We start from the raw sequence: 10,813 nt of genomic DNA on the forward strand, positions 1-10,813 counted from the left end.
ACCCAGACGCAGGAAGGCGGGGGCGGAGGGAGAGAAGGCGAAGGGTGGCTGCCCCAGACAGGCTGGGGTGTTCTCGCCCCGTCAGTGCCCAGGAGGCACCCCCTCCTCAGCCCGCCATGCTCCCTGGAACACAGGAGGGGCTGAGGATGTTGGCTGCTGGTGGCGCCCCCAACCCACAGAAGGGACTGGGTATCCCTACCCGGGATATGCAGCCCCCCAACCCCCATAAACGAGCTCAGGGAAAAGCAGCTCCTGGCTCCTCAAATGTCCCCCTCCACCCGCCTGGGACAACACCATCCTTCCTCCACGCCCCCCCCCCCCACAACGGAGGGTCTCTTACCTGCAGCTGCAGCTTGGAGCAGGTCCCCCTAGCACTGGGCTGGCAATGGTGGGTGACTCCACCCGAGAGAGAGAGAAAGAGAGAGAGAGAGAGAGAAGCTGGAGACTGAGAGGGAGAGCCAGGGAGGAGGGGAGGGAGAGGGGATAGAGGGAGGAGAGGAAGAGGGGGGAGGGACACGGGGGAGGGGGAGTCAGGAGAGAGGGAGGAGGAGGGACGGGGGAGAGTGCTGGGAGGGAGGAGGAGGAGCCAGAGACAGAGAGGAGGAGGAGGAGGCGGGGAGAGGGGAGGCTGCGGCGAGGCGGGGGGAGGCTTGGGGAGGGGCCTGGAGAGAGGAGGTTGGGGGGAGCCCAAGCCTCCCACCCACCCTTTCAGGTTCAGCACCACAGACAAGGGACAGAGGCGGAGGGTGCTTTTGTGTGTGTGTGTGTGTGTGTGTGTGTGTGTTTTGGGGGGAGCTTGGGGGTCATTCAGAGGCATCCTTCCCCCCTCCCCAACACACACACACTCTGATCCATACAAGGGCCAGAGAGGCACGAACAGCTACAAATAGTTACAGGCTCACAGAACCAGGGGGAGGGCAAGAATGTTTAACCAGTCAGATCCAAATTCACATGCTGTGCCTGCAGACATAACCTCGCCAAGCAAGCCAGAAACAACCACAAAGGCACCCATTAATAATAGTAACAACAGTTGCCATTCATACCGCCCTTACCACCTGCCAGGCGATGTTAGAAATTTTTTTTGGTAAGTGACTGACAGGTGTTGACACAACTAGCCCTTCTAATAACCCTGTGAGATAATGCTATTAGCCTCATTTTACAGATGGGGAAATTGAGGCACAGAGTGGCCAAGTGGGGCTTCAGGCTCCACAGCCTTAACCACTCCACTGTGCGCTGTCCCAGACGGAGGAGCAAGTGAGAAGTCAGGCAGCGAACCCGCAAACGGCCAGGTGGGGGGCTGAGTCCTGAAGATACAAAATCCTGAGCCCTGAAGTGGACACACAGGTGCACATACATGCCCGTGAGCACACGCTTCACAGACTCACACCACTGCTGACGAAACTCACCTAATCCCATGCCGGGGTCCCACTCCCACCCAGGACGGCAGGCGGGCAGCAGGAGGGAGGAGACCCCGCCCACGCCAACAGTCCATGCCCATCGCCAGTCCAGGCTGGACACCCTTGGGCGGGCTGCCAGGAAGAGGGAGGCGATTCAGCTCCCTGCAATTTCCCACGCTTGGGCCCAGGATTCTAGGAGCTGACAAGGGTGGCCAAGGATTGGTGGGCTCCTGCCTCCTAAAAACCCACCAGGTGGCTTGGTCTTCACAGTCAGTGTGGGTGGTCAGACTGTTGGGTGGACTTCCTTGGTAGGAGGTAGACGGATGGCCAGAATGACTGTGGTGTCTGCCCCTCTGCACTGGGAAGCAGGAGTACCACCCAAACCCTGCCCCAGGGAGGAAAAAGCCCACCCTCCCCACCAGCCTGGATCCTGCTCGGGAATTAGTCCCCAGCCCCCTGCCCCAGACGCTATTTCTGGCCTGCGGTGGGGGAGGGCGAGAGTTCTCCCCGTTCCTGCCCTCCACTGGTCCCGGAGATACAGGCCTCTGCTTCCTTCTCCCTTGCCCTAGCCGGGGCTGCCAGAGGGAGCAAATCCTACAGCCAGCCCAGCCTTGGGCCAGGGAAACCAGCCCTGTCTCAAACTCCCTGGTCACTGGATCCCCTGGGCTTTTCAATCAGATCTAACCTTGGTCCTTTCCAGCATGGCACACCCTGGGTCTCTCCCTCCTGGGTCTCATCGCGGTATGCCCCACTGGGATCTAAACTCAGTTGCTTTCTGTTGGGGTCTAACCTTGGCCCTCGGCACAAGGTCTAACCACAGTAATTTCTGTCCGGGGTCCAACCTCAGCATTATTCATATGGGGGGCGGGGCTAGCTTCAAACCCTCTGCGGCAATTTGACCACAGCTTCCCACGGCAGTCCTTCCCACCTGTATCCTTTCTTTTGAGGCTTAATTTCTGTATTTTTCCCACTGGGGTCTAACCTCAGATCCAGGGCACCACACTGGAGTCCAACCTCAGATCCAGAGCGCCCCACTGGGGTCTAACCTCAGATCCAGAGCGCCCCACTGGGGTCTAACCTCAGATCCAGAGCGCCCCACTGGGGTCTAACCTCAGATCCAGAGCGCTCCACTGGGGTCTAACCTCAGTCCTTTTCCTTGGCTTCTACAATCTCTTCCACGTTGGTTTCACTTCAGCCTTTATAGCAGGGCCTCATTTCTATTCTCTGAGGTCTACACTATGATCTCACCTCAGTCCCGCTTCTAGGTCTAACCTTGGATTTTCTCTCCCCATATGCCCCTCTCTCCTATTCTCCTGGGCGATTCTAGCACCCAACACCGAGCCTGGCACAGAGCAGGTGCAAACACTTGCCAGAATGAAAGAATGAAGACAAGTCAAAGTCCGCTTCCTCTGGACATATAAATAATCATTGGCTGACCAATTCTCACTGGGGGCGGAAGGGGGGGGGTCGGGTGAGATCATCCCATTTTCAAACGGGGACACCGAGGTACGAGACAGGGGTGCGTCAGCCAGAGTTGCAGGGCACAATGGGGCAGAGCCTGAGCAGGAACTCCCAGCTCCACCATCCTAGGGGGCCTGGGGAGACCATCCCCTCCTTCAGGAGGCTTCCCCACCATGAATGGCTAGAGGCGATTACTCCAGTGAACTGCCCCTGGGCCCGGGGCGGGCAGTGGGTGGGAGCTCAGGAGGCCGAGGTCTCAGGGCCCCAAACCAGCCCTGTCCCCAGGCCTCTGCGACTGATGTCTCCTCTGCTGTACTTGATGCCGAAGCCGGGTCAGGACCAGCTCCGACGCCTGGACCAGGCTGTGCTGTGGGAAACAAGAGGAGGCCCAGTTGAGACAGGGCAGGAGGGGCGCAGGTTGGACCATGCGGGAGCTCGGCTGCGGCGGGAGGTTGGAGAGCAGACCAGCATGTGGGGTGGGAATGGGTCTCTGTGATGGGGTGAAGTTAGACCCAAGAGGATGGCCTTCATTGAATTTCCAGTGGGAGGAACAGAGCCTAGGCCCAAATGTATGGGTGTGAGGTTAGAACTCAGAAGGGACAGGGAAGGACCGAAACATGGCAGAGACACTACATTGTATGGGAGTGAGGCTGAGGTTAGACCACTGCGGGGGGGGGCACGGGGGGGGGGGGACAAAGGTGAGACCTTGACAACAAAGGATAGGCTAATAAGGCAGAGGAGGGGGGCGCCTGGGTGGTGCCTGAATGCATGTCCTCGTGGGGCTTCTCCCGTCCCCTTCCGTGTTTCTGGGGAGAGCATGCCCTCAACAGAACAGGTGTGTCAAAGCCCCCAGCCCAGGCTCTGCTTTGAGGGGAACCGAACCCAGGAAGCCCGGCTACCTGCAGGATGTGCACGCCCTTCAGGGAGACCACGGCGAGCTCCTGCAGCCCATCCCCAGTCAGGTCCACGTGCGCCATGGCCAGCAGCGGGCTGGAGAAGCCTCGCCGCCACAGCAGGCGGAATCCGCGCTCGGCCTCGGGGAGCCCGGACTCTGGGCCGAAGTACTTGTAACAGAGCAGCTCCTGCGGGGGGGGGGGGGGGGGGGGGCTGAGGGTCACATGGGGATGCGGGGCAGTGGGAGGGGACAGGCGGTGGTGGTCCCATTCCCCAGGTCCCACCTGCCCGTAGGTGGCCACCAGGACTTCGGGCCGCCCATCCAGGTCCACATCGGTGACCAGGCCACAGAGGACGCTGTCAAACTGGTCACTGCCGGGCAGGAGAAGCTGGTCCTCGAGGCCCCGGCTCAGCAGGTCCCTGAGGGTCCCCGAACGCAGTGGGGAGACTGAGGTCATACCACAGTGCCCGCAGGCCTGGTCTGGGTGTCCATGCTGCTCCCCTTCCCAGGTCTGGGCCACGCTGTTCCTCCTGACGCCCGGACCCCCTCGTCTCCAACCTGGACGTCTCCACATCCACCAAGGGGAACCCAAATCGCTCACTCCCAGACTGGCAACCCGCTATTCCCCAGTAGGGACACCCACGCTGTCCCCTGGAGGCGGGACCATCTCACTCCCACATGGAGGCCCCACTTTGCCTCCAGTCTGGATGCGCACACGGCCTCCGTGGGGCCGGGGCGGGGAGGGCTCGGTCCCAGCTTGGACACCTGCGCTGCCCAGCAGGGGAGCCACATCTGGCTTGCTCTGGTTCCCGAGAGCAGACTGGGACGTTTTCAGAAATTCTGCCAGCTAGCTGGCATCATGTTGGTGGCTCAAAATCCACCACGGCGGGAGTAGGGACACTCCAGAAATCGATCGGCCACACGCCGAGCCAGGTGGTAAGCATTTGCCAACTCGCTTGTCCAGGGGGAGTGGGCATCTCGGTTCCCACCCCAAGGCATCAAGGTAGCCCCGACAAGGTCCAGACATTCACACTCCCCTCCATGGGGCACGACCACCTTGACCTGCCCAGCCCTGAACGACCTCCCCCAAAGGGACTTCCTGCCGAGGCCCCTCACCGATACACCACTGCAGGCTCCAACATGCTGGCTACAAGCACGCCGTACTCTTCCCGCTGTGGCCTGTCCACGGTCTCTGCAGAAGGGACACGAGGGGGGCAGGGCCTGAGGCGACAGGCTCCAGGCTCCTCCTCACACCCCCCACTCCGTGACAGGACGAAGACCCGAAGCTGTGCCAGGGAGGGATGCTTCGAGATTAGACCACAAGAGAACGCGGAGTGAGGGGAGACGCCGGGAGGAGGAGCAGATGTGAGGCCAGAGTGGGAGGGAGAGGAGTGAAGACCAAGCCGAGGGGCAGAAGGCAGCCTGCAGAGGTCAGGCGAAGGGAACCCACCGGGGAAGGCCAGGGCACAGGAAGAGGAACAGAGCAACACGTGGGGCAAGAGGGGAGCCCGAGTAGGAGGGCGCACAGAGTTCCTGGGGCGAAGGGGTGCGGGGGGGGGACCTCAGGATTAGATCACAACAAGAGACAGAGTGAAGAGGCCAGAGGGGGGATGAGAGGAAGTCACAGTGTGCCGGCTGACGGTTAGACCGCCAAGGGAAAGACAGAAGTCCAACTCCAGAGAGGGTCTAAGGTTAGACCACTGGGGCAAGTCGCTGAAGTGAAATCTGAGAGCACAGAGGGGAGGGAGGGGGCCTGGGAGCGATGGGGGGGGGTGCCGGGGGGTTGGACACTTTGGGAGAGGGGCATGAACCTGGGTGTGGGGAGCCGAGCCTGCAGAAGTTGCCCCCCACCCCAGGACCAGAGCTCACCCTTGGGGGCCGAGAGGCTGAACACGATCACTCGGGAGATGGGGCCATCCTGCAGGATCGTCCATGTCTGCAGGACCTCTGTGGGGAGGGGGAGGACTCAGGGCCCTGCCCCCAGCCCCTGGCTCCCGGCCCCCATCCTGGGACCTCACCTTGGCTTCGCTGGTCCACGTGGGCAACTCGGACATAACCACTCTGACAGCCGAGGGCGGAGAGTCGCCGGGACGTGCCAGGGAGGTTGTGGACGTCAAGCCAGAGGACGCTGGTGGGCGGGCGGGTGGACAGCGGGGCTGAGGGTGTCACCAGGTACCGGTCCCATGTTCTGCCTCCCCAGGAGCATCCACCCCCTTCCCGTAGCCCTGGGAACCCGCTGGGGAGTCTGATTTCTCTGAGGTTCTCTGATTTCCCTGAGTCTGTTTCGTGTTTTCTCTGTGATCACCACTGTTGACCAGCTTCTCTGAAGTCACATCCGTGGCCCGAGTTTGCTGAACTCCCCTCCCCTGCCCAGTTTCTCTGAGGTCATCTCCATCCTCACTGCTCCTAAGGGTTTTCCCACTACCTGATTTCTCTGAGGCCGCCTGCTCCAGTCCCCAAGGGCCTCTTTCCAGGGACTCTCTTACCTACTGGTCAGGTTCGTGAGCTCTGGGAAGAGGTTTTCCACGGGCTGTTCTTCAAACTGATGCAGCCCCTCGTTCTGGGGGAACCAAGACCGAGGCCAGCCTCACACCCAGCACCAGCCCATGGCGACCGGGGCAGGGCCCTGCCCACCGCGCCTCCCTCTGCCTCACCTCCTTGTACAGATGAATGGCCGGGTCATTCCCACTCAGGAGAAACACTGTCTCCAGTTGATTCCCGACCTGGACCCTGAAAGCAGACAAATCTAGAGCCCCAGTGTGGCAGAGTCCATGTGTAGAACTGTCCAACCTCAGAATTGCAGAAACCTTCTGTTTCTAGAGCCCTCACCTGCTAGAATCCTCATTCTGGGTGTGGATGCAGGCACGGAACATGGGGCTCTAGTGTTCTAGAACACTAGGACCTCTTTAATCTAGAACTGCGGTATTCCAGAAGTTCTGCTTTCCATCTCCTTTGAAATACTGGAACTTCTAGAAATTGCCACCATGGATATTTGGACTCATAAAATAGCAGAACATCCAAATCCTAGAATCCAGAACATCAGCTTCTAGAATTCTCACCTGCTAGACCAGAGGCTGGCAAACTATGACCTACAGACCAAATCCAACTTACCCCCTGTTGCTGTAAAAAAAGTTCTGTTGAAACACAGTTACACCAATTATTTACATAGTGTCAATGGCTGTATTCTTGCTACAGTGGCAGACAAGTAGTTTTAACAGAAAAACTTGGCCAATCACTGTGCTAGACCACTGGTGTTCTAGAATGGAACTCAGAGCTCTAGAGTGGAATTTTCACACTTTGGGATTCTAGAAACCTCACATTCTAGATGGTCTGTATTCTGTCTCCTTGAAATATGAGAATATGAGATAGGAGAAGGACTTTATCACTACAGAATCTCAGAACTACCAAACTGCAGAATTTTTAAATCTTGGAATCTCAGAGCTTACGACTCTAGAAAACTTAGCATCTCTGGATCTTGCAGGATCCAAATCTAGAACATCAGAACCTCAGAGTTCTAGACGTCTAGAACACAAGTGCTCAATCAGCTCTCAGATTATCTAGTTCAGGGCCGAGGCTAGTCCACAGCCACTTTAAAAGCACAATGCTCTAAAAAACAAAACTAGAGTCTGACTGTCTATGGGCAGGTTTGCTGCCTCGTTTGCTAGAGCCTCCCCACTACGCGCGCATGCACACACACACACACACACACACTCTCTCTACAGTATTACACCTGCAGCTTACATACTCTGCATGGCACAGCTGGAAAGGAGTGAACTGAAGCTCCAGGTTCAGGCAGCTCTCTGTAAGGGGAGCACACGCAGATGGGCACCGGGGACCTGACAGGTGCCCCCTCCCATCTTCTCCAACCCTCCTTCCCTCGAGGCCACACTTACGGGCTATGGAGTCAAGGTTGTACTCAGAGCCAGGCTCATAGTCGCAGTATATGTTCAGGAAGGGGCTGCCCTTGTCCCCTGAATCCTGGGGTAGGAAACTGGCCTCAGGGGAGAGTAGGGGCAGCGAGAGGGATTTGGGTCAGGCGCAGCGGGATCGTGAGGAGGAGGGAATGGGTAGGTGGAGCGGGCCTGGATACCTTGATGAACGTGATCCCCACCACCAGGCCCCGCTTTGGGGGTGACTTGTTGAAGGTGTCGATGGAGACAATCTCCGCGTCCACTGGCAGGGGACAAAGTTCACGTCAGGCAGACTCCTGACCCCTATATCCCCAATCACAGTGACCCCTGACCTCTAGGACTCACTAATCTCTGACCATGGCAATTACCATCATCTCTGGGTCCATGTGAATCCCGATCATCGTAACTGTGGTAGGAGGGATCCTAACCGCTGGGTCTGAGGAATCCTGAACCCTAACCACTGACACCAATGCCTCCTCATTATCAGCCTTGATCCCTTTCAGTCACCCTGATCCCATTCTCTCATCACGGTGACCCAGCTCAGAGCTTCAGAAGCCTTCTCAACACCAAGTTCGAGGACCGCCCCCCCAACCCCATGGCGCCACGCACCGGGAATGTAGTTGAACTGCAGCTCCTTGGCCACGGGCCGGATTTTCTGTCGGAGGTCTTGGTAGCGGAAGCCCAGCACCTTGCCTTTAAGGGTGGCGGCCAGCAGCTCCCCGCGCCCGCCAGCGCCGCCCGCCAGCCCGTACACATTGCTCTGCGACGAGAAGCGCGTGAAGCTATCCTCGCGCAGCGGGCAAGGCCCTGCGGCCACGGCCGCCTCACCCATCACGCCCCTCAACCACTCACCCCCGGCCGCGCCCGCCGCCCGCCCTGCCCCACCCCACCCACCGCTCCCGAAGCGACCTGAACCGCCGGGTCCCCGCACGTCGCGCAGACTGATGACGTACAGAAGCTGCCGTCGCTGCCCTTTACCAAGATGGCCACCCGCCGGGCCGCCGGGGCTTCCTATATAAGACTGCCTCATCGCGCGTGCGCGCTCCTCGCCGCTCCTTTTCGGAGTCCAGGAGGGGGCTGCCACCGCCTGAACTGGGGAGGTGGTGGGCCTCGCTGTGGGCTCTGTGGAAGGTAGAATAATAATCCTAAAACTCAGTATAGTCCTTACGTGCCAGGAACTGTTCTAAGCGCTTTCCCTCTATTTATTTCAAACTCACAAGCAGGCTGAGGTAGGTACTGTGTTTTACGAAGGAATCGAGGCACAGGAGGTAATTTGTCTATGATCGCACAGCTAGTAAGCGGTAGTGGAATCCATACGAGATAGTTCCGTAGTCTGTTATTTTAATCACGTTACCTTTAAAGTGGTGAAATGCATTCGTACCCAAGGAAAAGGGATCTGGCTGACCGTCCTGGCAAAGAACCACCTCCTTCACTGAATGAATACCTCCTTCGTGCCAGTCATGTTGGCCCCGATCATCTCTGAATCCTGACAGCCACCCAGCTGTTGTTACCCTGCTTTCATTTACTCAGCATTTATTGAGCACTTACCCTGTGCCAGGTCATCCTTTACAAATCAATTTCGACGAACTCTTCCAACTCTGCAAAGGAGTTTATTGTCCCAATTTATAGAGATTGAAATGGTGGCTCTGATATGACTGGAAAGTGGGGGAGGCTCTGGGGTCTTCAGGGGTTCATATATGTGCTTTTTTTTGTTGGACTCTAGAAAGGCATCAGGAGTTTGAGGGACTCTATACATCTGTACATCATTTCCAGAAGATAAGAGCTGGCCAACTGTCTGGCCACGTTGAGTTAATCTTCTGTCTGTCTGTCTCTCTCTCTCTCTCTCACACACACACACTGCAGGAAGTACGAGTGTACGCGCGGGTGCACACACACGTGAACAAGGACGGCAGGATCCGTGAAGGTGGTGACTGGATCTCCCTTGGTCACAGTCAGATCCCCAGCTCCTGGACCACGAGGCCTGACACAAAGCAAGCATTCAGTAAATGTGTTAGAAATCCACAGATTCCGTGCCAGCCCCTTTGCCAAGCACCAGGGACATTGTTACGTAAGACATAAGGGGAAAGTTCTCAAACGCACATGGGATCTGGAGGGTGGTTAAGGGGAGTCTGTGTCCATTCCCGACTTCGGGATTTGGTGACCAAATCCTCCTGGAGGGCAGGGTCTAGCCATGTGGTTTCATGCTATATTCCAGGGCCTAGACCAGGCATGGTATACAGTAGGTGCTTAGTGGATACTCGCTGAGTCAATTAAATGTGGGGTCTAATTCTGCTTCTGAAGAATGTTTTCTTCAGGCTGCTTCTCCCTCACGTGGTAACCTCTAAGCTACATTCACTTAACATCTGTCAAATGAATAAATGAAGTTATAGGTTGGGAAGGAAAGAATTGTCCTGCTCAGTCATTTCCACCCCTTGCAGCACATGTGACTCAGCTGTGGAATTTTCAGGAAAAAAAAACAAAACCAGAACCTCCCAAAAGAGCGGGGAGCTTCATCCAAATCACAATTTATCACGTTCTGACCCAAGCTTGTGTACTTCAAGTGATTTTAAGCCCAGCCAGGGTTGAGACTCACTATTGAGGTCACGGGTGGAAGAAGGAGATTCTGGCGCTTAGTCTTCAGCCGGTGCCCGTGGCAGACATCAGTAATTGATCTCAGGTCTCAGGAGTCTTAACTGCACCCTAGGCAGCCATCATCAACCAATCCATCTGAGCTGTGGGAGGAGCTCAGGGGACAGAGCAGGGCAAAGTGCTGCAGTCCGTTCTCTCTTGACACGGTGAACCTGAACCTCTCTGGGACTTCTTCCAGGCTCTAGCCTGGAGCACCTCTTCAAGGAGGCTGACTTGGTCTCCCAGGCGGCCCCTCCCCTCGTCCTGCCCCCCGTTCACTTCCAGACACCCCCTCCCGTGGCGACTCTGAGCCTCCCCCAGTTCCGTCCCCCCACAGCCCACGTGTGTCAGACTGCTCGCCTCCACGCAAGCCTCCATTGTGGCATGTGGCGGAGGCAGGTGGTTCTTGCCCACTTTTCCCAGGCAAGGGCTCCTGTCGTCCCCCCTTCCACTTGCCACACCCGCTTGGTCTTCGTGCCCTGCCCACCTAAGTCATGTCCCCCCTCATCCTGGGTGCCTGG

General features: G+C 57.6%; 2 protein-coding genes and 1 long non-coding RNA gene across 5 annotated transcripts in view; all 3 read right to left on the minus strand.

Annotated features, from left to right (window-relative positions):
- Window positions 1–501, minus strand: part of SLC8A2 (solute carrier family 8 member A2) — a 30,423-nt gene extending 29,922 nt beyond the window's left edge. Inside the window, exon 1 of the mRNA XM_036114070.2 lies at window positions 341–501. The gene's annotated coding sequence lies outside the window, so the exon portion shown is untranslated. The remainder of the gene's footprint in view (window positions 1–340) is intronic.
- The window catches only part of LOC144380225 (uncharacterized), a 168,511-nt gene that overhangs the window by 40,201 nt on the left and 117,497 nt on the right, over window positions 1–10,813 (minus strand). The window lies entirely within an intron of this gene.
- KPTN (kaptin, actin binding protein) lies at window positions 2,797–8,533 on the minus strand. Of its 3 annotated transcripts, XM_036114071.2 has the most exons (12): window positions 8,274–8,533; window positions 7,844–7,926; window positions 7,647–7,731; window positions 7,499–7,553; window positions 6,408–6,483; window positions 6,240–6,313; window positions 5,772–5,881; window positions 5,623–5,700; window positions 4,870–4,945; window positions 4,037–4,172; window positions 3,758–3,940; window positions 2,797–3,225 (listed from the first exon to the last, which is right to left on the minus strand). In XM_036114071.2, the coding sequence occupies exons 1-12, from the start codon at window positions 8,494–8,496 to the stop codon at window positions 3,115–3,117; spliced, it is 1,290 nt and encodes a 429-aa protein (XP_035969964.1). In that variant the 5' UTR covers window positions 8,497–8,533; the 3' UTR covers window positions 2,797–3,114. The 3 variants fall into 3 exon arrangements, with proteins under 3 accessions (XP_035969964.1, XP_035969965.1, XP_077919154.1); XM_036114072.2 differs by lacking the exon at window positions 5,623–5,700; XM_078063028.1 differs by lacking the exons at window positions 7,499–7,553; window positions 7,647–7,731 and having other exon boundaries at window positions 8,274–8,522.

This window comes from Halichoerus grypus, chromosome 15, assembly GCF_964656455.1.
Source record: "Halichoerus grypus chromosome 15, mHalGry1.hap1.1, whole genome shotgun sequence".
In the NCBI taxonomy this organism is placed as follows: Eukaryota; Metazoa; Chordata; class Mammalia; order Carnivora; family Phocidae; genus Halichoerus; species Halichoerus grypus.

Bases quoted from the DNA above. Each gene is read 5' to 3' on its own strand.
- KPTN (XM_036114071.2), bottom strand. From the start codon at position 8,496: ATGGGTGAGGCGGCCGTGGCCGCAGGGCCTTGCCCGCTGCGCGAGGAT. The intron at 5,882-6,239 runs GTAAGAGAGTCC...CCCGCCCACCAG, and splicing joins CTCACGAACCTGACCAGTAG to CGTCCTCTGGCTTGACGTCC. The intron at 4,946-5,622 runs GTGAGCTCTGGT...TCCCTTCTGCAG, and splicing joins CAGCCTCTCGGCCCCCAAGG to AGACCGTGGACAGGCCACAG.